This window comes from Camelus ferus, chromosome 11, assembly GCF_009834535.1.
Source record: "Camelus ferus isolate YT-003-E chromosome 11, BCGSAC_Cfer_1.0, whole genome shotgun sequence".
NCBI classification, from domain to species: domain Eukaryota; kingdom Metazoa; phylum Chordata; class Mammalia; order Artiodactyla; family Camelidae; genus Camelus; species Camelus ferus.
In genome coordinates this window covers 66,765,697-66,788,430 of record NC_045706.1, presented here as the reverse complement: position 1 = coordinate 66,788,430, position 22,734 = coordinate 66,765,697, and the positions used below count along the sequence as shown (strand labels likewise).

Here is a 22,734-nt window from a genome sequence, read left to right as displayed (position 1 = left end):
GCGCGGAAGTCCTGACCTGCAGGTGGCGCCGGCCGGAGGCTGGGGCGTTGCTGCCACCAGTGGGCGGGGCAGCGGGGCAGCGGGGCGGGGGCACCCTCACCTGTCCGTGTGTGGGGATCAGCCTGGGCTCCGTGGCCTCCGCTTGCACCGGACGTGGACCCAGGCTACCGGTGGGCAAGATAGAGGACTGAGCCCAGGCACGCACGGCTGGCCAGGTAGGGCACCTGAAGTGCAGATCCGCCAGGCCCGCTGCCGGCCTTGAATACGCGCTGCTAGGCAGTTTCCAAGAAGACGGGATCTGTCATAAGAGGGGAGGTAGGGCTTGGGTGCCAGATGTCGGGTTGGGTGCAGTCTCACAGGAGAGCCACGGTGAGAGGGCGCAGAGCGGCCCCTGTGAAGGTGGGGCTAGGAGTTTGGGGTATAGGGTGGGGATGGTGTGTGCCTTGCTCTGTGGTTTCCCCAAGAACCCTCACTCCAGAGCAAGGGGCTCTGCTTCCCCCACCCTTCACTGCACTCCCTGCCTTCCCCAGCACCACTGGCCCTGCCCCCGGAGTGTCCCATGAACTTTCCCCACTTTGGGCACGCCTCTGTTAGAGGTACTGAGCTCCTGGTGGCTCCAGCCCAAGGGTGAGGGGCTGTATATGACCGGTTAGGATGCCTGGATCTTTTATATGAAACCTCAGACCATAATGCAGGTGTGCACAGAGGCCCCTCAAACAGGATTGCGTGCATGGCCCTCCCCACCACACACACACAGCGCAGCTGCCACACCGGGCCAAGCCTGCCGGAGGACCGCTGGTCCCTCTCCTCCTGTCCCTGATCAAGATTGCACCGCCTACACTGCTGGGTATTTAGGGGGCCTTAGAAGAGCAGCTGGCATTTTCATGGGCAAATACTTGCTCTTTGGGGAAGATTTGAGTGCAAAGGGATGTAGGGTATGCTTTTTCTGTTGCCCTGGAACTGGTGTCTGGGATACAAATGTAAGTCAAAGAAGTTTTTAGAGAGAGCCACCAAACATGTCACAACCAAATATCACTGTTCCCCAACAAAGGCAACACCACCTGGCGGGTGGGGGTGCCTGGCCTCTCTTTCTGGAGGTTGGGGATTGCAACCTCCAGTTGGGACACAGCCCGAAACAGCTCTGAACACGCTGGGAATCTCTTCTCACAAGACCTGTGGTCTCCACTGTAGGTCTGGCTCCAGAGCCCAGGGCCAGCATGGTGACTCTTCTCCCGCTGTCCATTCTGGGAGGTCTAGGTGTCCTCCACGGCCCTTCCACCACTGTTTCTTTTAGAAACACCCCCCGGATGAAATGGGTCTGAGAACAGGAGACCTGGATGCCAGCAGCCACTGCCCAGTGTGCGGCCCCAGGGAGGGGCATCTCCTCTCTGTGGGCTCTGATCTCCCCTCCTCTCTCCTCATATCCTTACCCCTCTCCTCCTTCATTTCTTGATTGATCCCTAGATAATGGTCCTTACCAGGAATGATCTGGGAGAAGTTTTATGAGTCCTTAAGAAAAAGAAAAAGAAAAAGAAACAAAGATATCTATACACATACTACTGAAAGTAACTTCTCTCTTTCCCAGGAAAGTCCTCTTTCCAATGTATAAGGCTAGTTGAAAGGGTGTCAACTTGCTTAACCACTCACACCTGAGCAAGTGCTACCTCTCTCTCCAGCTCCCCACAGCATCCACCTGTGGCTAATTGGACACAAGAGGGCAAGAAAGCTCTTTCCCCACGCCAGCGCCAGCGTGGCTTTGGAGGCAGTGGAGGCTGAGAGAAAGGGCCCCGCCCTGAGGCTTGGGGGGCCTCCAGCCACAGACAGAGGAACTGGGGGTTTTCAGAGCTGGCCCAGCAGGGAAACCAGGCAAGGCCGCCTGGCCTAAGTCTTCCCTGCCCAGAGAGCCCCATGAACTGCTCCGGGCCCCACTCCCCAGTCGGGCTCCCTGCAAAAAGTTACCACGGGATCCACACCTGAGAAGGGAGGAGGACGGCCCTTTGGCCTGGGGTCCCAGCAGATGTGTCTTGTGAGACCTGTGGCCACATATCTTCCTTGCCTCCCCAGGTCTCTTGAAGGGTCCGTGCTGGGCATTCTGGTGGTCAGGGACACTGGAACAACTCTAAACTCTGAAGAAGGACAGAGAGACCCTTCTGGAAGCAAGGATTCCAGGGAGACGCTTGCCCAGAACTGGCGGACTGTGTCCTGAGTAGACCCCTGGGTGGCAGTGTGGGGCTGTGGGGTCCTCTTCAGAGAAGGGAGCAGGTGTGCTTCCCGGTGGGGGGCTCTGCTTTGTTCAGTCATGTCCTCGTGTGAGACTCATTTACAAACACCTCCCAGTCCATCTAGGGGTGGTCCCAGGGGTGGGGCAGAGGAGGAGAGTGAAGGGGGCAGCCTTAGGGCCCCTGACCCACACAGGGAGCCAAGGGTCAGTGGGAACATCTTGGGAGTCGGGCGCAGGAGTGGAGGATGGGCACTAAGAACATGCCAAGTCATGCAATAAAGCAACCCGTGACCACAAGACACAGGCAGCCTTCCACCAAATCAGGGAGATAGAAATTTAGACACAGGCTCTGAGACTCTTGAGAGTGGCTGGAGGGTCCAAGGAGCCCTGAGGAGCAGCTCTCCTAGGGCACAGGCATCCCAATACACACATTTCTCATGGATGCTTTTTGGGGTGCAGAGTGAGTTACCAGGATCCTGAACTTAGTATGGAATCCCACCCCCTTGTTCATCACAGTTCCTGGCAATAAATTGCTGTCATTTCTCCCTGGACATGCACAGGGGAGCTGACTGCTGTGGGGGTCACTGCAGTACTGGAAGCTTCTGGTGTGGGCTCTGTGACCACAGAAACCCAGGGGGATTTCTTAACGGGAGCACCTGGGGACCATGCCTGCCAGGACCACCTGCATGGGATGGCCAAGGAGCCTATGGTACCCAGGCCACCAAGTGACCAAGTTGTGAGGCTGCCTGGGGTTTCCTGGGGGCGTGTAGATTCCTGTGGTCAGCACGTGGGCCCAGGACAGCAAGACAGTCTGCCCAAAGAGGGGCCTGCCCTCCTGATGATGGCTCCTAACACCTGCAGGGAAACTGCTCCCAGGGCTCCTGGAGGTCCATATTGAGAGTGTCCTGCCAGGCATGTGGGGTCACCTTCCCCTGATGCAGAGGCAGAACTCTCCCCCTTGAGGTCCAGGGGACACCTGGATCAGGTCCCGCCTGTGTGACCTGGACACGCAGAGCCCCAGAGCTCTGGCACAGCCTGGGGTGTGGTCGTGTTGGGGCAGGGAAGGCCCAGGGAAGGGGCTCATTCAGGGGCAGGGGCCACTCTGCAGGGATGCTGGACCTGGCAGCGATGCGGTGCTTCAGAACTCCCCTGGGCTGGGTTTCCAACCAGTGGGATGGAAGGGCCTCTCCTTCCTGGGGTGCATTTGGGGGAACTAGATACGTCATGAATGTCAGCCCTGAAAATGGAGGCTGCGCTACATCCATTCTTGGAAAGAAAAATCAGGCCCTTCCAGCCCAGGTGACTCAGAAAGTCAGTCAGCAATGTTCGGGGTCCCCAGTTTAGGCTTTCAATTAGAGCTGAGCGGCTCAGGAGGCCAGATCCCTGTCCGTGGCTCCAGGAGTAGGCTTTCTGCTGGGGGACAGGATCCTCACAAACACCTGTGTCTTTGTGGGTCACTCCCCTCTGACAAGCTGGGAGGCAGGGTGCAGTTGTGGGAAATCGTGTTTCCATGAGGAGAGGGCCACCAAGTGGTGGGGGCACAGGAGACAGTGAGAAAGAGTCCCGCAGCCTTTCTGGAATCAAAAAACTGGCAAATGTGAAAAAGTGCATAATTTGTTTTATTGAACAGGCTGCTTATGTACGTTTGGAGGGCCAGGTTCAAGGACTCTGCATCCCTCCAGGACAATAGCCTCAAGAGAAGAACAGACAGAGCAGGAAGAGATGTGGGGTTTCTCCCAGGAATGAGGCAGAACAGGGATTTCTGCAGATTTGCAAGGAGACCCCGACCGCTGAGCACGGGGTTACAACCCCACGTGACCCTTGTCGTGTTTGGCTTGGGCTCTGGGTCTGGCCTGATCATGTATTCTTCCAGCTGAGTTCCAGAAATTCAGAGGGTAGACTTAGAGAGGCTGCGTTTGGAACCCGGTGTGGAGACGGAGGGTCCTTTATCCTGAGTCCCCTCAGCCTAATCACTGTAGCTGAGTTCCAACACCACCCAGGCCCCCAGGGTGGCCGTGGAGGGAGAGCAAGCCTGGCAGGTGACCCAGGGGTCCCACTGCTGTGCCCCTCCCTTATCTTTGTTCCCTTTCACCCCGGAAGGTGTGATTGTCTCATGTCATGGTGACAAGCCATCTCTCTTCTCTGTCAGGTGGGATCCCCACCCCCGCTCAGCCTTCTTTCTGCATGGATGCTGAAGGACCAGGCTCACTTGAAGTTCTGAGTTTGAGCAGTAAGGTGGAAACAAAGAAACCAATGGAAACAAAGAAACAAGTCATTGTGGCAAAGCTCCCCACCACAGAGAAGCTGCCCTGAGTGGAAGGGAGGGTGTGGGCATGCCCATTTGTTTCGTGTCTCCCAGTGCTCTTCGCTTTCTTATTGCAGACCTGCATGGTTACAACAAAATGATCTGCAAAACTGAAAATATTTACTCTCTGGCTTTTACAGAAAAGGCTGACCAGCCTCTGGTTCCCGTACCGGTCAACTGATTGGAGTACCTTTCCAGTTTGGAAACATCTGGGCAGGCCCAGGTTTGCAAAATTCTTTAAGAGTAGTTATGGAGTTTTGCTTCTAAACATTTTTATGGCTGTATACTTCTGAGCTGAGGTTGTGCTGTGTAATTCTGAGCCGGGATTTTCTCAAACTGTTTCTTATTTCTTATACCGGACACCCCTAAATTCCAAGGGGAATGGGATGTTAAGGAAGCCATGGAGTTTAGGAAAAAGATACAGATTTCATTTCCATTTAAGCATCGATGTATCTCCATCCTAGGCAGTATCGGTTCTGTGGTATTGATAGGGGAACTAAATAGCAACCAAATTTATAGAAAATAGTGGGTCATTGGGTACACAAGTTCTTCTTTTCAACATTTTTGTAGTGTTTGCAGTTTAAGATGACCGTTCCTGAGAAACAGGCAGCCTCTTAGAATGAAATAGCATTTTCCCTGAACCATACTCAATTTTTATTTCGTAGACAGCAGGAAGGGCAATCACACATCCAACACTTGGGGACCTCAAAGATAAAACGTAACTTTCTGGGAGCACACTCCCCCCGTCTCCCTCTGCTCTTTTCACTGTCCCATTGTCCCTGAAGGCTCTTTCGTATCTTCTGCTCATGACTCCAGTAACTCTTCCTTCTCGTCCCTCAGCTGGTAAGTTTACTTTTCTACTTTGACCAAGCAAACTGAAGCCAACAGAAGAGAACTTTCACCAGCAACTCCCAGCACATCCGCTCGCCTTCTGATGTCTGTGACCTCACTCTCGCTGCCCCACCTCTTATTACAGGTGACATCGAAAGCCAGATCATCCAAAAGTCACCAGGGGGCCCATCCATACAATCTTCTCCGGGCTGTCACTCCCACATCCATCCTCTCTGTCACTACCTCATCTATTTTGTTCTCCTGCTAGTTGGCTCCTATCAGTATATAAAAGTCCATCCTCTTAAAAGAAACAAACAGCACTCCTTGACTCTAATTGGCCCCCACCAATTGCCACCCCATGTCTTTGCAGCAAATCTTTAATGAGTCGTTTAAACTCACTGTCTGCATATTCTCTTGAGCCATTCCCTTTTGCACCCACTCTGGCTTTTCCCCTGATCCCTCGCTCTATGGAAACTGCTCTGTCAAGGCCATCAGTGACCCCACGTTGCTAAATATAGTGGTCAGTTTTTAGTCTTCATCATGCGTGGCCCTTTGGCAGCATTTGACCCAGCTCTTCCATTTCTCCTCCCCCGTGTTCCTGCTTCACTTGGCCTCCAGCCCATCGCTCTGCTTTCGATCCACTGGCTGGTCTTTTGCCAACGTCTCCTCTTTTTTCCAAATATTTACTGCGAATGTGCCTCGGAGTTGGGTCCTGGGTCTCTCCTCTATCTCACTGCTATACTTTTGGTGGAAGCAACCAGACTTGGAAATTGACATGCCATCAATTTCTCGATTTGTCCAAAACTCCCTGATTGGCCTTTTCCATTTGGAACTCTCTCCCTGATACTCATATTCTTTTTCTTTCATTCATCTTGCTTTCACATTCATACATATGTTCTACTGTGTAAATTACTTTTCCAAATTTTGAATCAGTCCATACATATCATGTGAAATGCTCAGATCTCTATTATTTCCACTAAGATGCTTATTCTACCTTAGAACCTTTCTGCATTTCTGTATTTATGTCAATAAAGTGAATAGTATTTCTACAAGCCTCATAGTTAAACAGTGTGTTTGTTTGGGGCTATTATGTAACATGAAATAATGATACATCAACATAGTCCTTTTTCATTTAATTTTATGTAACACCAAGATGAGGTTTTTGCACTGAAGACTGTTTCATTGAAATTTTACCTACGTTATGGACAGTCAGTTTATGTGAAAGCCCTCATTTCTCCCCTTTTCTGATATATTTTCCATTTGGCTATTATAACATATACCTTGGCATGAAATAAAATTCCAAATCCATTCACATAATAAAATTAATACATTTAAATTATATTTTTTAATGTTAAAAAGAAAGAAAAAAAACCCAGACTCCTCTACCTATTAGGCATTTCTGTGGCAATATCTAATAGACTCCTTAATCATGACATTGAAGAACTGAGCTGATTCCAGCCCCTTTCCACCTGCTCAGCCCCATCTTGTCCCATCCCCTGTGGATGGAGAGGACATCCATCCCATTTTCCAGGTCCAGATGTTGGAACCATGTTCTTTCTCTCTCTTTCTCTTACACACACACAGACAGCAAATCCAGCTTGTTAGAAAATTCTGGCTACTCTGAATTCATTAACCACGTACTCCCTGTTCCCCACCCTCCTAGGAGCCACCTTCAACCCCTTGTTGGACACCAATTAGCCTACTTCTTCCATCTTTGCTTTTCTACAATCTCATCCACACAGAGTCAGAGGGAGCCTATAAAAGCATACATTGAGGGGGTGGGTGTAGCTCAGTGATACAGTGCATGCTTAGCATGCATGAGATCCTGGGTTCAAACTACAGCACCTTCACTAAAATAAATAAATTAACCTCCTCCCAAGAAAACCCAAAACAAAAGCATAAATTGGACATCACCCATCCCATCAAAACTCACTAAAAGGGTCACCATTCCATTAGGAGCCAAAGTCGTCCCAAAGTCTTCGAGGACCCGGCCTGCTCTGCCTCTCCGCCCACACTCTCCCCATCACTCTGGGGGCCTCTGGCTCCGGCTCTTCCTTCTTCCTCCGGATCTATTCTGCTTCAAGTTCATTACTCCTTGAGATCTGCCAGGATTGCCTTATTCCCTCCTGCCTGCCTCCCACCCCACCACCATCACCTGAGTTTGCTCATATCACTCTTATTTTTCCCCAAGCTCTTGCTACCCCCATCATGTTGCCTGTTTTCTCTGCTAAAACTCTGAGCCCCCAGTGATGGGGAGTCGTGTCTATTTTGTTGACTAATAAAGCCCAAGAGCCTTGGGAATGGGTATAGTTACTAGATTCCCATAAGTAGTAGGAGCTTATACAGATTTGCTGAATGAATGCAGAGGTCCTGGTCCAATTCGATGGAGCACTTCTGTGTCCTGCTCAAAGATTAACTCTCCTTTCCTCCTGAGAGAGGGTGACCACTTCCTTGGTGATCAAAGGCAAGATCTATTTTCTTTATGCTGTTAACCTTAGGCGGGGAGACTGGGGGATCTTCATTTATATTTTAAAATTTGATTCACTCTGCAGTTTGTCTCCTGTCTATGTATCCTTTTGAGAAACCGTTTATGAGTGATCATTCTTCCATCAGATTGAACAGGATCCAGGGGGAAGTACCAAGCCTGTCCCATCGGCCATCCTGTGTGTCATGTCCTGTGACCCAGTGGATGCTCAGCACGTAAGTGAACCAACAGGAGTGAGTGAAGAGATGGGAACATCTCATTATTGTGGTGGCTGCACTCTGTCCGATGCCTTGAGATTTGGGGAAGGGTTTACAACTGCGGAGGCGAGATGTCAGGTCCTCTGTGCTCTTCCTGAGTGCCCTGGCCTTACCCATTCCCCCAGCCCCCTCTGGGCAGCCAAGCCCAGGAGCTGGGCCACCGGCGATTGTGCTGATCAATAATCCACCTCACCCAAAGTCCGGGGGTAAGAGCGGCCAGCACAACTGGTTGTAGACTCTGAAGTCAGGTCCTTGGAGGAATTCCTCACTGAACAATGTTTTGGACCTTTTATTTTTCTCTATAGCCTCCAGCTGAAGAAACAGATTGCCTTAGGTACATGAAAGGTGAGGACACCTACTATCCCCATGGAGCCCAGGTGGGGCTGGGAGTCTGCTGTTTGTACAGCCGGTGGGCTCGTGTTGCTTTGGGCATCCCTGTGCCTGAATTCCTGCAGTACACTCGGTGGTAAGGACGGGGGTGCCTGGCAGGGAGGGAAGCGGGTCGGGGGACTACACAGCTGGGGAGACGTTAACCTGGGGTGAGCGGGAGCCGGCTGATGCATGGAATCTCGGTGCAGGGAACTCTCCAAACTCAGAGAGGTTCCCACTCCCGCAGGGTCCCTTTGATCAGGGTGCTAGGCTGTCAGCACTGCAGGGTCCCTGTGAGGATCATGGTGCCTTCAGGCAGTGGGAAGTGAGGGGTCCAGTGGCAATTAAATTAACTGTGCACCCAAAGCCAACCCCCGTCTCTTTCAGCCTGTTTCCTAATCTGCAAAACTGGAATGATGTTAACCATCCCGCAGGTTTGTTGATGGGCTGGGACACACTAGACAGCCAGGAGCTGGAATTCCTCTGTGCCCTGATTGTTATCCTTCCTTCACACTATTTACTCTCACAAGTTCAGTCTCTCTGTCTCTCTCTCATTCACTTGTAACTTTCTCTCCTGCTCTGGTTTCATTTGATTCCCACCCTCCTCCCAATCCCCAGATGAGTGAAATTAATTTCTGTGTGTCAGTTCCAAATTCCCGGGAAAGATGCTCTGTCCCCTCTGGATTGGTTGTCCAACCCATCAGTTGCAGTCAGAGGAGTGAGTCCCTCTGTGACCAGAGGAGGGGCTCTGCCCAGCCCCCCAGCCACCACTGTGGGAGCACATAGCTCTCCGAGGAGGAGGTACTGGCTGTGACTTGGTGTCACTAAGTGTGAATTTATCTCTCCTCTTGCCCCACCTTCATCCTCCTAAACAAAGATGAAAATTAAACACTCCCGAGATTTGTGTCATGGAACACTCAGGGTGGGGGCTAAGAGGGCTGGATTCCCTGCTGAGTGTAAGGGGCTACAGTGACTCCCCAACGAGAGCCTGTAAAGGAAACAGCACCGGCCCCACCGGACACTTAGGGTGCTGAGTCTGCGTGACATTGAGCCAGGCTTCTGACCACAGCTCAGGGGTCTGGTCCGACCGGTTAGTCTTTGAAACCAACCAGCTTTGGATTCCTCAATCCCTCCCTGAGGTTTTACCTGAACCACGAGCTTCTGTATCTCTGAAGACAGATGATGAGGACCCTTCACGTAAGGCATTTGCACAGCCCTGTGCGGGAATTTGTGCTGCACGGTCTGCCCGGCGAGCTGACCAAAGTTCGTATTTTACTGATCTTAGAAATAGTCTGGTTTCCTGATGCACTGTTTCACTGAACAAGCAACAGAAGCCACCTCTGGCTGATAAAAGCAAAAAAGGGACTTAATGAAAAGATACTGGGAGGGTGCATGGAGTGGCCCAGACCAGAGCCGACCCGGGGGCCGTAGGAGATGTTGGGGAGCCCCAGGCACCAGGCTGCGCAGGGTGCTACCGGGCCCCCTGCTGCCCCAGCAGGGACCCCCCTCCTCCTGACACTCCACCTCACTGCAGGTTCATGTCCCGGCAGGGCCAGGTCACACTGAAGCCACCAGCACACACCTCAATGGGGGAGTTGGCCCCTTCTCAGCTGAGGGCGTGCCTGGTGTGGGGAGAGGCCCAGTTAGAGGAAGGCGGTTCCCCTACTGTTCCGAGTTAATGCGCAAGTCAGTGCCCATCACTCAGGAGAGCCGGGCTGGTCGGACCTCATTGTGGTGACTAGGCCGTCTGAGTTCACGTATTACTTTTTAGGTTGGAAGGCCCAAGAGGGAGAAAAAGTGGAGGTTCTAGTACTTATTTTATATTTCCCATGTACCAGGTGCGGTAAGCAAGCCACTTCAGACAAGGCCCATAACAACCACATTAATAGGCCACGGAGAAAGTCATGCAGTCAGGCCTCTGCAGCCCCGAAACCCGTGTCCTCATCAGTTCCGTAGTTACCAGTGGAAGTTGTAGGGATTTATGGGACTGTGTGCTCCTGTGGGGGCTGGGATGTGTGTGTTTAAATCCACATCTTCAGAAACTCGGCCTAGAACCACAGCCACTGATTGTCTGCATGGAGGCAGAGGAGGGGAGGCTTCCAGCCTCTGGTCCAGCTCGTGTGGAGCTCAGAAGTTGCTCCTTCTGTCCTGAAAACAACACCAGAGCTGAGGGAGCTGCAAACCCACTGCTCTTCTTAGATCCACAAGAAAACTGAGGGGGAAAGCTGCTCCCAACACAGAGAGGCAGCCGGGCAGGCTTGGAGAGTCACAGCTCCCAGGGCAGAACCCGCTTTTGTAAGAACCCCGGGGGCAGGCAGATTTAACAGGTCCCTGAGGCCAGCTGGAGGCTCAGCGTGGGGAAGTCCGAGTGTGACAACTCCAGGGGGCCAGTCAGAGGGGCCCCCTGCTCTTTTTCATGCATTTTACCTCCAGGACCGTATCCTGTTCTCAGAGTGAAGATCATAGGAAAACTCCTCATGGTTCCTGCCAGGAAAGGAAAAAATAGCTCTATTGAAATACACCCAGAACATTCTCTTCCATTGTGGGGGGTTGTGTTTTTTTTTTTTTTTAATGAGAAATTATTTTACCAGAGCCTAACCTACCTGGGGGAAGGGAAATACCTTCTGTGTCACCCAAATTGGGGTGGGGGAAAGAGACACACTTGTGGAGGTCACAGCTCAGGGCACAGGCTCAATGAGAACTAATCACAGGACTACAAATGCCCTGCTCTGTCCCGCTCCCCCAACACCTTACCTCCATGTCAGTAGGGCCCCTGTGTAATAACAGGAATAAAATTAAAAGAAGTAAATGTCTCAGGAGTGTCTAGGGAAAACCCAAAGACAGCGGGGAGATGAAAACAAGGACACACGGGTGGCTTTAGCCTCTCGCACGAATAGCTGTAGCAAACTACACACAGCCCAGCCCCAGTAGATAAACAGAAAACCTCACAGAAGAAACTATTTATTTTGGTTCTCTTACCCAGTGCATTCCATGGTGCATCCTCGCCTAGAATTGAGTGGAAGCAAGTCCATCTCAGAAGGGACATACCTGAAGAGAAATGGCTTTCCAGACTCTGAAGGGCAGAGAAAGCACCAGCCTGGGTTAGAGAAAGGTGAGGGGTGGGGTAGGGGGTGGGCTGCCTTCTTCCCCAAATAAGGAACCTTCCTGAGGCCAGCACAGTGGGAGGGAGGGCCATAGGGTGGAAGCAGCCAGACTTCTTCCTGAGAAGTGATAGGATGCCTCCAAGGGACCATTCAGGTGCCCAAACTGTGTCCTGATGGTGGGAGCCAGTCGGTCTGCCTCAGAGCCCAGGACTGAGGTGGGCGCACAGCAGGCCGGTCTTACTTGGCCGGATCAATTTCACTTCTCCGAAACCCTGTGTAAAACATGAAGCGTGGACGACCTGGTGAGCACAGCTCTGCCCTCAAGACCGGTTTCAACTCCTCTCTTCCCAGAGAACAGCATCTCTGAGCCCGTCCTGGGTGACCTCACAGAGATCACCCTAGTGGCCCAGGCTAGTGACCGGGAACATGTACCTTCCTGCAGCCAACCCCAGACGTCCACTGATGCATCATATACTGGCAAAGATGTGAGTTCCTGTGCATTGGTCTAACAGCAGAGACTCTGCCACAGGCCCAAGAGGTGGTGTGTGGGACAAGCAGGGGTGCAGGAGTGTACGCAGTGCAAAGGTGTAAGTGGTGGCAGGGGTGCAGGGGCTGTGGAGGGTGCAGGCAGTTCAGGGGATGCGGGGGTGCAGGCAGTGCGGAAGGGCAGAGAGTGGCAGGGGTGCAGAGGTACAGGGAGTGTAGGGGTGCAGGAAGGTGCTCAGGCACGTGGCCAGGGTCAGAAGGCAAGTGCACATCCTCGCAGTCAGCCTGACCCCGGGAGATTAGTGCAATGGTCTGGGGTGGCGGAGGGGGCGGCGGCGGCGGCGGCGGCGGCGGCGGTGGGTGGGAGGCTGCCCGGGCAAGCCGGTCGATTTCTTCTCTTCCCTGCAGCCTGGCCTGGGGGGGCGTTGGCCGCCGGAGATTCGCCAGATGTTGGACTCCAGGTAAGCTTGCTCCTGGGTGGTGGGGCGGTTAGGTCAGGGGGCGGTGGCAGCGGCAAGGGGGCGGAGCGGGGCTGCCCCTGGCGAACTGATGGAATAGCTGCCTTCTCCCGGCTGCCGGGCCTGGGAGCGGCCTCTGCTGCCCCAGGTCGCTGCACACACCTGTCCCACTCAGCAAGCTGAGTGGGGAGTGGAGGCGGTGTGGTTAAGGTGCAGGGCCCACGGGGATAGGGGGGCTGCCGCACGGAAGCCGGTCAATTCGCTCCGCTCTCCCCCGCGGCGGAGCCAGGGGCGGCTTCTGCTGCCGTAGAGGCGGGACGCCGGTCTCCAGGTGAGCTTGGTCCTGGGAGGCGGCGGCGGCGGCGGCGGCTGGGGGTTGGGGTCCGTTCCAGGGAGCTGCTCCATTTCTTCTCTCCCCCGCGGCCTGGCCTGGGGGCGACCTCTGCCGCCAGAGATTTGCCTGAGGTCCGACTCCAGGTGAGCTTGCTCCTGGGAGATGGGTGCGGTGCAGTCAGGGGGCTGGGAAGGTGGTGGCTGCGGGGATAGGGAGGCTGCCCCGGGGGAGCTTGAGGATTAGCTCCCATGTCTGTGCCGCGTGGCCTGCAGGCGGCCTCTGCTGCGCCAGGTCCCGGGACAACCCTTTCCCACTTTGCCTGCTGGGGGCGGGAGGCAGGGTAGTCAGGGTGCACGGGTGGCGGGGGTCGGGGGCCTGCAGCGGGGGAGCGGGCACATTTGCTCCCATCTTCCCCGCGGCTTGTCCTGGGGGCGGTGTCTCTTGCCCTGGGTTAAGAGACACGTGTATCCTAGTCAGCCTGGCCCCAGGAGGCGGGCGTGTTACGTTGGGGGTGGTGGCAGCAGCGGCAGGTTTTCCCATGGAGCCGGTCCATTTGCTCCCATTTCTCCCCATGGTTTGCCCTGGGGGCGGTCCCTGTTGTCCCTAGTTCGCCGGACGTCCATCTCCAGGTCAGCCTGCTCCCTAGAGGCGGCCACCGTGAGGTCAGGGGGCAGGAGCGGTGGCTGCTGTGGGGGTAGGGGGCTGCCTTGGGGAGCTGGTGGATTGGCTCCCGTCTCCCCGATGGCCTGGTGTGGGAGTGGCCTCTCCTGCCTCAGATCACCAGACACACCTGTCCCATTTAGCCTGCTGGGGGAGGGGCGCCCTGGGAAGTGCCTTTAAAGTGTGGGGGAGGCGACGGCAGGGGTAGAGGACCTGCAGCGCGGAGCCTGTCAATTTGCTCTCCTCTTCCCCACGGCCAAACCTGGGGGCGTACTCTGCTGCCCAAGAAGCCGGATGCCCGTCTCCAGGTCAGCTTGCTCCTGGGAGGCGGGCGCGATGCTGTCGAGGGGCAGAGGCAGCTGCGACGGCCGGCTGCCCCGCCTAATGGGGCCACTTCTTCTCCTCTCCCCTGACCTGGCCTGGGGACGGCCTCTCCCGCCCAAGATTAGCCTGAAACCCCACACCCGGTCAGGTTGCTCCTGGGAGGTGGGCGCGGTGACATCAGGGGTTGGAGAGGAGGGGGGTCTGCCCCTGGCGGGCTGGAGGATAAGCTCCCATCTCTCTGGAGGCCTGACGTGGGGGTGGCCTCTGCTGCCCCTCATTCCCGGGTCACCCTTCTCCAGGACATATTGCCCCGGGGGTGCTGTAGGCTGCGGGGGCGGCGGGTTGTTGGCGGGGGTATGGAGCTTGCCGCTTGGGAGCTGGTGGTTTAGATCCCATTTCCCCCGCAGCTTGGCCTGGGGGCAGCCTCTGTTGCCCCAGGTCGCAAAGCACTGTTTCCCTGACAGCTTAACCACCGGAAGTGGGCAGGATGTGCTGAGGGGGCGGAGGCAGCCGCCAAGGCAGCGACGGAGGGGGCTGTCCCTGGCCAGCCGGTCAATTTGTTCCCATCTCAACATTTGCTGTCCCAGTTTCGCAGGACGCCCTTCTCCAGTTTATCCTTCTCCTGGGAGGTAGGCTCAGTGCATGCAGCCCAAGGTCTGGGCTCTCCCCTGGGGAGGGGCAGAACTCTCTTCTTCTTCTTTGTCTTTATTCTTCAGCGAAGTGGTTACTGGCCCCAATTCTTAATTCTGAGAAAGTGTAGCCTGTGTTACGGAGGAGCTGCTGGACAGTGAGGTTTCTGGGTGGGTTTTCACATCAGCTGATGCCCCAGGCAGGCAGGAAATCTATTACTTAGAGCTTCTTAGTCTGGAGTTGGGGGATGGCCCCGCCATCCTCACCATGCTTTTTAAAAATGTGTTACTCCCCTCTTTTTCCTAGGTGACATTTTAGGTTATTGGGTCCCAGATTGCTGGCACACTCATCCCTGTTCTCAAACATCTTTTAAACTTGGGTGAAGTGATAAGTTGGGGAAGAAGATGATTTACTGAAAGGTAAGAATACTTAAATTTGCATTAAAGCTACATTCTGTCAATCTTTCTCAAATGATTTTTCTCTGATTCTAAATCCATGACCTAGTGAATGTTGTACTCCTGTGTAAATCATTGATCTTCACATCACACTTGTTGAGTGGTCAACGAGATTTGTTATTTAGATTATTCCTGAAAGGAAAAGCTCAGGCTTTTGAGAATTCCTTGTCTGATGTCACCCAGGCAGTCACAGTAGAAGACAGAGCTGATATAAAAATCCCTCACCTGCCTGAACTGCAAAGCTTCTGGGATTACTGATCCCTGAAATGCAGGTGACTCTTGATGATAATCTGGGGGATGGTTTACATGATCAGATTCTTCCAGTCCTGTAAATGGGTTCCGTGGCCCCAGCCCCGGGAGAGCTGGTCATAAGGGCCATATCGTGAGGGGTGGGATGGGAAGGCAAGGTCTAAGAGCTGGCATCACTGAGATTCCACACTCGCTAAACACAGACCCCAGAGCCTAATTGTTGTCAGGTTCTGTTCTGGATTTGAGAGTGTGTTCAGACATGATTCTTGCCCTTCAGGGGTCACTGCCTGGGTGGAAGTAACCTTTACATAAATCTGGGGAGGATGACAATTAAGTAGATGGGCTGTTATGATTCTCAGTGTGCCCAGGCTCGCTCTTCCAGGCACTCGTGGGACTAACGAGAGTCATGTTATTCACTCATACACTGATTTATTACCCTTGAATTGATCATTTGTCCCACAGTAAGTGAAACAAGCGATGAGGAACCTGAGTTTTGTCCCCTTTCCTAGCACTGATTGTATCTGTCAGTCAGGCGCCCTGCGTATGCATTGTGAAATGGTGGTATTTCTTGCCCAATGGGACTGCACTGTCAGTTCTGAGAATCAGGGGAGACACGTGGGTAGGACAGCACACTGACACATATGGCACCCCCCCCACCCCATGAGACAGCATTGTCGATGCTCAGGTGACCCGATGTAGACCGCGGTGCTAAACCTGAGCATGTTTAGTGATCTTGGTGGCTATGAAAATACAGACTGCCGGTCCCTACTTCTGGAGACTCTGAGGGTGTGCACCCCAGAATTCTGCATTTTAAGAAGCACTTTAACTAATTCTGATGAAGATGATCTGAGTGTCCCACTGAGAAACACTGGTGTGCGATGCACCAGTATTGAGGATTCTCAGGGAGCGATGTCTTTTCAGGATGGTCCAAGGGCCCTCACGAGACTTTTGCCTTGGGTGTAATTGTATGTGTTCGAAAGTGATGTCTCTCACTTCCAGTGCTTGTCAGCATGCTCTGTGCAGGGATTTGCTCTCAGCAGATATCAAAAACTATAAGTCTTCAGGTCACCGAGCTAGAGTGTGAGCGATCTTTTATTTTGGTTTTCTTTATTGCAATGCAGGAGTCTCCCGAGAAGAGATTCAGACTGAACAGCTTTGTGTCGGACTTTGGAAGACCGCTGGTGCCCAAGGGGTTCTCTGGCAGCACAATGACGAATCTAGGTCCCTCTTTCACTGCTACGTCAATGAAGTGGACCGCTTGGACAAGGCCAAAGCTGGTATCCCAACCATAGCCCTTGACAGTGATGTTCGGCTCCAGGAAGCCATCAGATGCAGCAGGTGGCCAGAGGAGGAGCCGAACGGGCTCATGAAATGTGACACCCCCAGCTTCATCAACACGGACCAGAACTCTTCCTTTGGGGAAGATGATCTCCTGATTTTGGAACCACCTATTGTTCTAGAAAATAAGCCAGTTGCCCAGACCTCACACAAAGACTTGAATTGGAAATGTGCTTTGTCAAGTGTTTCTCTGAAGATGTGAAGTCTGTCTTTGTATGGCAGGAAGTCCCCTTTCACAAAATTGTATGTGTTTGTGTCTGAGAGAGAGAAATGGAGACAGACAGAAAGACGGAGACAGAAGAGAGCCCCCTCAGAAGAGAGCTAGTTAAGGTGAGTTTTTGTGCCTTAGTAAACATTTGGGGTTTTGGGGGGAACAAAGTATTTACACTGTCTCATTCTCCTCGTTGGAAACCTTGGCCCCGTCCTCAGTGTCAGCGGCCTTGAACGGGGGTTGCCATGGTGCGTTTCATCTGGCGCTGCCACTTCCACGCTCTGCCTTTAGCACGTTGCTTTGCCTCCCAGGGCTGCCACCCTTTAAACTGTAAGGTGAGGAGTCTGGAGTAGATGATCCATCCCAGCTCTGCTGTTTTGCAAATTTCTGATTTCGTATTCGGATGAGGCTGGGATACACCCAGAGCAGTATAAACCAGGCCCTACCTCCTGTCTCTTGCTGGGGCATCCCTCAGGTCTGTGCCTTCTACTCAAGCCTTTACTGAGCCCAGCTTTTGTCAGGAGCCCAAGTGCCTACCGGGATGGCAGGAGACCTGTCTCTCGTGGTCACGGTGGCAGACATTTCTATTGGTTGTGCTGAAACAGCTCTTCTGAGATCCTCCGGCCACCCTTGCTCCAACCTGAGGACAGACCTACCGTTCCTTTCCTAGGAGGAGGATCAATCCATGGTGCATTTTATGACAATCCTGTCCCCAGGAATGCACGGAAGGTTATCAGCTGAGTGAGGGGAAGTGCCTCTGTGTCTCTGTGTCCCTGTATCTCTGTCTGCTCACAGTGCCCTGCCACCGGCTACTGAACAAGAAAAGTGCTATTCACCATGCTGTGTCTTTTGCAGATGTGTAGGTGATGGTCTTGTGGCTCATGTGTGGGCTTTGTGCTGGGATGGTGAAGGGCTTATAAATACCTCATCAACATGTATTCGAGATGGCCTGGTGCCACACAGACTTGATTCATGAAGGCATCAAGCCTGCACACTGGTTTGGAAACAACTTGGTTTTGATCAGTCACACTGCATGCATGACTCACTGCTGATCTCTGGGTGGTTTTTTCATTTTAGATTTATTCACCCAGTGTCTTGCTTAAGCTGAAAAATACATTTATTTCACTAGAATATTCTCAGATTCTTTGTTTTCACACATCCAGTTGTTTAATTCCTTTAAAAATCATTTTGTGTTTATAATGCCTCCTAATATCTATCATCTCTAGGTTCCCAGTGGCCTGAGCCATGCACCAGATTTGATGTAGGAACTGTTCCACCAAAAGAAATCCCTTTGCCATAATATCTTTTGAGGAAAATATTATTCTTTAAGGCTCTAACAGTAAATCGTAGAACAAAGCATGGAACATTTATTGTAGTTAATACATGTTCATGCAAAAAGAAATGATATTTTCATTAAACAATGTTGATTTTAATAACTTTTACTAATGTGAATATTATTACTCATAATTTAAGTAACCAAATAAAACCACAGTTATTTATTATGAAGTTTGAAAACTATTTACACTGTCTCTCAATTAGAGGTAGCTTTATTAGAAGACTGAAGGGTATTTAAAAGATGGAAAAATACCCATGATGACACCATCATTTTTATTAACTAAATATCAAGAACTGTGCAGGGTTAAGATTTAACCCTCTGCAAGCTGTCAAGTTAGCATGAGGTAGTTTGTGGATGCTGCCAGAAGACAGGAGACTCCCCCAGGTTCAGAGACAAAGAACTTCTTGCCAGCACAGCAGGCAGCTTGGGGTTCATGTTCATGTTGGTTCCTGAGTTTCTTTCCTTTTGCTGTTGTAACAAAGGACCACAGACTCAGTGGCTTAAAGCAATACACATTCATCATCTCACTGTTCTATTGTGCAGAAGTGCAAAGTCATTGTCAGTGGGCTAAAACCAACGTGTGGCCAAGGCTACGTTCCACACCGAGGCTCTAGGGAGGGATTCGTCTTCCTACCTTTCCCAGCTTGCAGAGGTGTTCACACTCCTTGGCCCAGGGCCCTGTGTCACTGTGACCTCTGCTGCCACTTTACATCTCTGTCTCTGACTATATAGATATAAAGGAAGAGTCTTCTACATCTGGTATGGACCCTTTTTCCTAAATGGACATTGTATCTCTATTTATGTGCAGATTAAAACCCCTTCCCTCCAGGGTGTGGTGGCATCAGCTCACAAGATTACCACTCTGGGCTTTAAGTGTCCTCTTTGTATTGTCACCTGGGAACTTCTCTTTCCATAGTTAGCTCTGTGTTACATTTGTTGTTGTATTTTACCCGGCATTACTGAAAGTTTTACTTAAAAGGGATCCTAATTAGCTCTGTTTACCTGTTTCCAGAGCTGAAAGCTTCAGTTCTAGAGTATCTGTTTGATTTCTCTTAAAAATACATTCCAGTATATTTCTCTGGTGAAAGTCTTTACCCTGTTGTCTATTCTCCCATAATTTCCTTATTTTCTTGAATATATTAAAAGTATTTTATAGCCTTTATTGGTAACTCTGATGCCTACATCACCTGGGGGTTTGCATCCTTTGTCTAATGTTTCTTATTCTCATATTATCCGTTATATAGTCTTGACATGTTGCATGTCTTGAAATTCTTTATTACATGGCAGACATTGCAAATGAAAAATCCATATGTTATTTTCCGTGAGAGGTTTTCTACCTTCCTGTTAGGCAAACAGGGTGAGGGACTGATCATGTCGCTCCAATCAGGCGCTGAGGTGGATCAGGACTGAAGTGCCTTTTTTCTTAAAACAGCTTTGAGGTATACTTGGCAAAGTAATTTTCACACGTATAAAGTGTACAGCTAATACGTTTTGACATAAGTATATCCCCAAGAAACCATGACCACATTCAAGAGAGTGAACATACCCATCACCCACAAAGCTTCTCTCCTGCCATTTGTTGTCCCTCCCTCCCTCCCCATCTCTTCCCCTGGAAACCATTGATCTGCTTTCCATCACAACATATTGGTCTGCATTTTCAAGATCCTTGTATGAATGGATTAATGCAGTATCTACTCTATGTTGTCTGACTTCTTTCATTCAGTGTAATTATTTTGAGAGTCATCTGTGTTGCTGTATTAATAGCTTATTTTTCTTATAGCAGAGTATTGTTTAGTGCTGAGTTTTTACTGAAGAGTTTGTTGTGAGCAGTGTTTGGATAGACCATCATTTGTTTCTCCATTTACTTCTTGATGGATGCATGGGTTATTTACAACTTGAGCTATTATAAATAAAATTGCAGTGAATATTTGGTTACAAGTCTTTATATGGACATATGCTTTTCTTTTCTAAAGCACCAGATGAGGAATATCTGGGTTATATGGTAGATAGGTATTTACCTTTTTTAAAGAAACTGTTAAAGACTTTTCCAAAATGGTTGTACTATTGTAAATTCCTTGTGGTGTGTATCAGCTCTGGTTGCTCTACTTCCTTACCAGCACTTTGTAAGGTCGGTCTTTCTAATCGTATTCATTCTTGTATGTATGTGTACTAGTATCTCACTGTGGTTTTTAAAAGCATTTCTCTAATGACTAATGGCATCTTTAATCAGCATCTTTTCATATGCTTATTATCCATCTGGATATCTTTACTGAAGTGTGTTTTCTGGCCTCATTCATTCATTCAGGTGTTTGCATTATTATTGAGTTTTGAGACCTCTTTATTCTGGATCAGATACAAAGAGAGACCTTTATCAGATATATGATCTGCAAATAGCTTCTGTCTATGGCTTGTCTTTTCATTTGCTTAGCAGTGTTTAGAACAGCTTTGAAGAGTCTTCATTTTGATAAAGTTCACTCTATCAGTTTCTTTTTAAAATAGATTATACTTTTGGTGTCATAGCAAAGAAATATTTGCCAAACCCAAGGTCATAAAGCTTAAGCCTATGCTTTTTCTCCTAGCTGTTTTATAGTTTTAGATTTCCTATTAAGATCTATGATCCATTGTGACTTAATTTTTGTATATTTTGTGAGGTGTGGATCAAAGTTCATTTTTTTTTTTTTTTGCATATCACTATCTAATTCTTCCAGCACTACTTGTTGAAAAGATCCTTTCTCCACTGCATCCTTTTTGAGAATCAATTGTCTATATAAGTGTTGGTTTAGTTCTGAACATTCTATTCTGCTCCATTATTCTATTTTCCTGTTTTACACCAACACCATACTTTCTGATTACTGTAGTTTAAAAAAAAAAAAAAAAGGCTGAAAATCAGATAGTGCAAGTCTTCCAACTTTGTTTTTCTTGTTCAAAATTGTTTTGGATATTTGGGATCCTTTGAATTTTTATATGAATTTTAGAATCAGTTTTAAAATTCCTTACATCCTGTTCTGCCAAATTACCACCCATGTCTTTGGCCATCTCCAAAGCCACATTTTCTGAAGAAGTCTCTCTAGATCCCAGGTGAAAGGAATTTCTGTTTCATCTGTGCTCCAATCACATTTGATAATATTTGATTACATTTATTCATATTTGGCTGGATGTACTTGTGTGATCTTTCCTGCCATATAGTAAATCTCTCAAGATTTGGAATCTTGACTTGGTTCCCTCTGTCTGCTGAGAAAACTAGTTCTATGCTTTGCAGGAGTGAGCCCTGCAGTAAGAGGTATCTGCAGCACACATCTAGCTCATTGCTTGCATATCGTCAAGGAATCCTGCAGATTTAGAATTGTTTATTGATTGTTGTCTCCAAGACGGCTCAGCCTTTTTTATTTCTATTGCTACTGCTGCAGTTTCAAAGGAAAATGGGCTAATTATTTTCCAAATATCAAAACATACTGTAATTGAGCTGTGACGCAAATTATGTGCTGCTGTTTCTTAACAACCTGCTTAGTGTTCACAGGTACCTTCACTCATGGAACTTTTGGGAGAATGTCATATCCTCAGAGATAGCAATGCTGTCTTTGGCGACCTGAGCGGTAGTATCTGAACTCACTCCTGCTGTTTTTCCAGTGCCCCCTCTAGCCCTCCTCCAGCCCTCCATGGGGGGCCTGCAGTTCTTCCCTCGAAAATCCTGTTGCTTCTCAGGAAGAATTCCCTATGAAACATATTCATGTCCTTCTTGTGGGGACATTCAGTCCAGAGACCTGACAGCAGGGGAAAATGTTTAGACTGCTTTTGGTAGAACGTAAATTCTTCCATACTTGTTAGAAGCAAATCCAATGAGGAAACTGTGTTGGCATCTAACAAATCAGGATAAATGTCTGATGAGGAAGATCAGCTTCCCCATCCCACTCAGGCGTCATGTTGATGTGACGCTCACCTTGGCTAACATTTTCTCCTGTGAGCAACGTGAAGTTCAAGACGTTATGAATGGCTTTTTGTTTTTCTTCCTTAGTCTTTCCACATTCACTGTGTCTGGTGAGATTATATGAATCCTGCTTATTTTCAGCCCAGCACTAAGCTTTTTAAAAGGATCACGTGTTTAAAAGGCTAGTGGACAATTTGTTAGAAGATTGAAATCCTTAGACTTTGGTCCTAGAGTTGAATCTTGGTTACTGGTGAATGAGAATTCCCGTTAAAATTTTAAATTCAGTGATATAAAGTTTTAAAAATAGTTAAATATTAGTCAATTTCATTAAACACTATAGCAGTTATTTACTTTTAAGCCTGTCTCTGGGGCAATTTTGCAATGATTCCCTCCCTTTATTGATTCCCTCTTTATCAGAATCCTTGAGAGGTCCCTGTCATCATTGTCAGTATCATCATCATCATCACCATCATCATGGAACTGATTCCTCTGGGAGATTCTAGGAAAATAAAGAGCTGGACGGGGTTATGTGCAGGTCGTGTGTGCATATACAATAAGACAGTTATCATACATAGAATGCCAAGATATTCCATTTTATTTTAGAGAAGAAAGTGGTCATGAAATCCTAATGTGGTGAATGAAGAAGCGTGGGAACGGACAGTCAATGGAAAGCAGGAGGAAGTGAGCAAAGCAGGGAGCATAGATCCTTGGTTAGCCGATCATCAATATTGGTGTGAATGAGGGGAGTGTGGTTGC

At 49.9% G+C, this 22,734-nt stretch overlaps 1 protein-coding gene and 1 pseudogene across 38 annotated transcripts; both read left to right on the top strand.

The window, feature by feature from the left end:
* LOC116667319 lies at positions 1-16,432 on the top strand. 38 transcript variants are annotated; one of them, XM_032492004.1, is made up of 16 exons: positions 5-215; positions 4,371-4,451; positions 4,667-4,749; positions 5,367-5,369; positions 7,794-7,821; positions 7,971-8,057; positions 8,405-8,565; positions 8,856-8,902; positions 11,452-11,580; positions 11,924-12,057; positions 12,467-12,519; positions 12,807-12,993; positions 13,798-13,818; positions 14,299-14,488; positions 14,771-14,883; positions 16,293-16,432. In XM_032492004.1, the coding sequence occupies exons 6-15, from the start codon at positions 8,028-8,030 to the stop codon at positions 14,845-14,847; spliced, it is 1,029 nt and encodes a 342-aa protein (XP_032347895.1). In that variant the 5' UTR covers positions 5-215; positions 4,371-4,451; positions 4,667-4,749; positions 5,367-5,369; positions 7,794-7,821; positions 7,971-8,027; the 3' UTR covers positions 14,848-14,883; positions 16,293-16,432. The 38 variants fall into 38 exon arrangements, with proteins under 38 accessions (XP_032347874.1, XP_032347902.1, XP_032347869.1 ...); XM_032491995.1 differs by having other exon boundaries at positions 5,503-7,821; XM_032492002.1 differs by having other exon boundaries at positions 4,371-4,456.
* Positions 16,284-20,930, top strand: LOC116666867 (annotated as a pseudogene).
* Positions 20,931-22,734: the final 1,804 nt, after the last annotated feature.

Excerpts from the sequence above, each read along its gene's own strand:
- LOC116667319 (XM_032491982.1), top strand. The coding sequence starts at position 5,461 with ATGTCTGTGACCTCACTCTCGCTGCCCCACCTCTTATTACAG. Across the intron at positions 8,903-11,451 it reads TGATGTTAACCATCCCGCAG|TGCATTCCATGGTGCATCCT; the intron begins GTTTGTTGATGG and ends TCTCTTACCCAG. Across the intron at positions 14,489-14,770 it reads CTCAGTGCATGCAGCCCAAG|GTGACATTTTAGGTTATTGG; the intron begins GTCTGGGCTCTC and ends TCTTTTTCCTAG.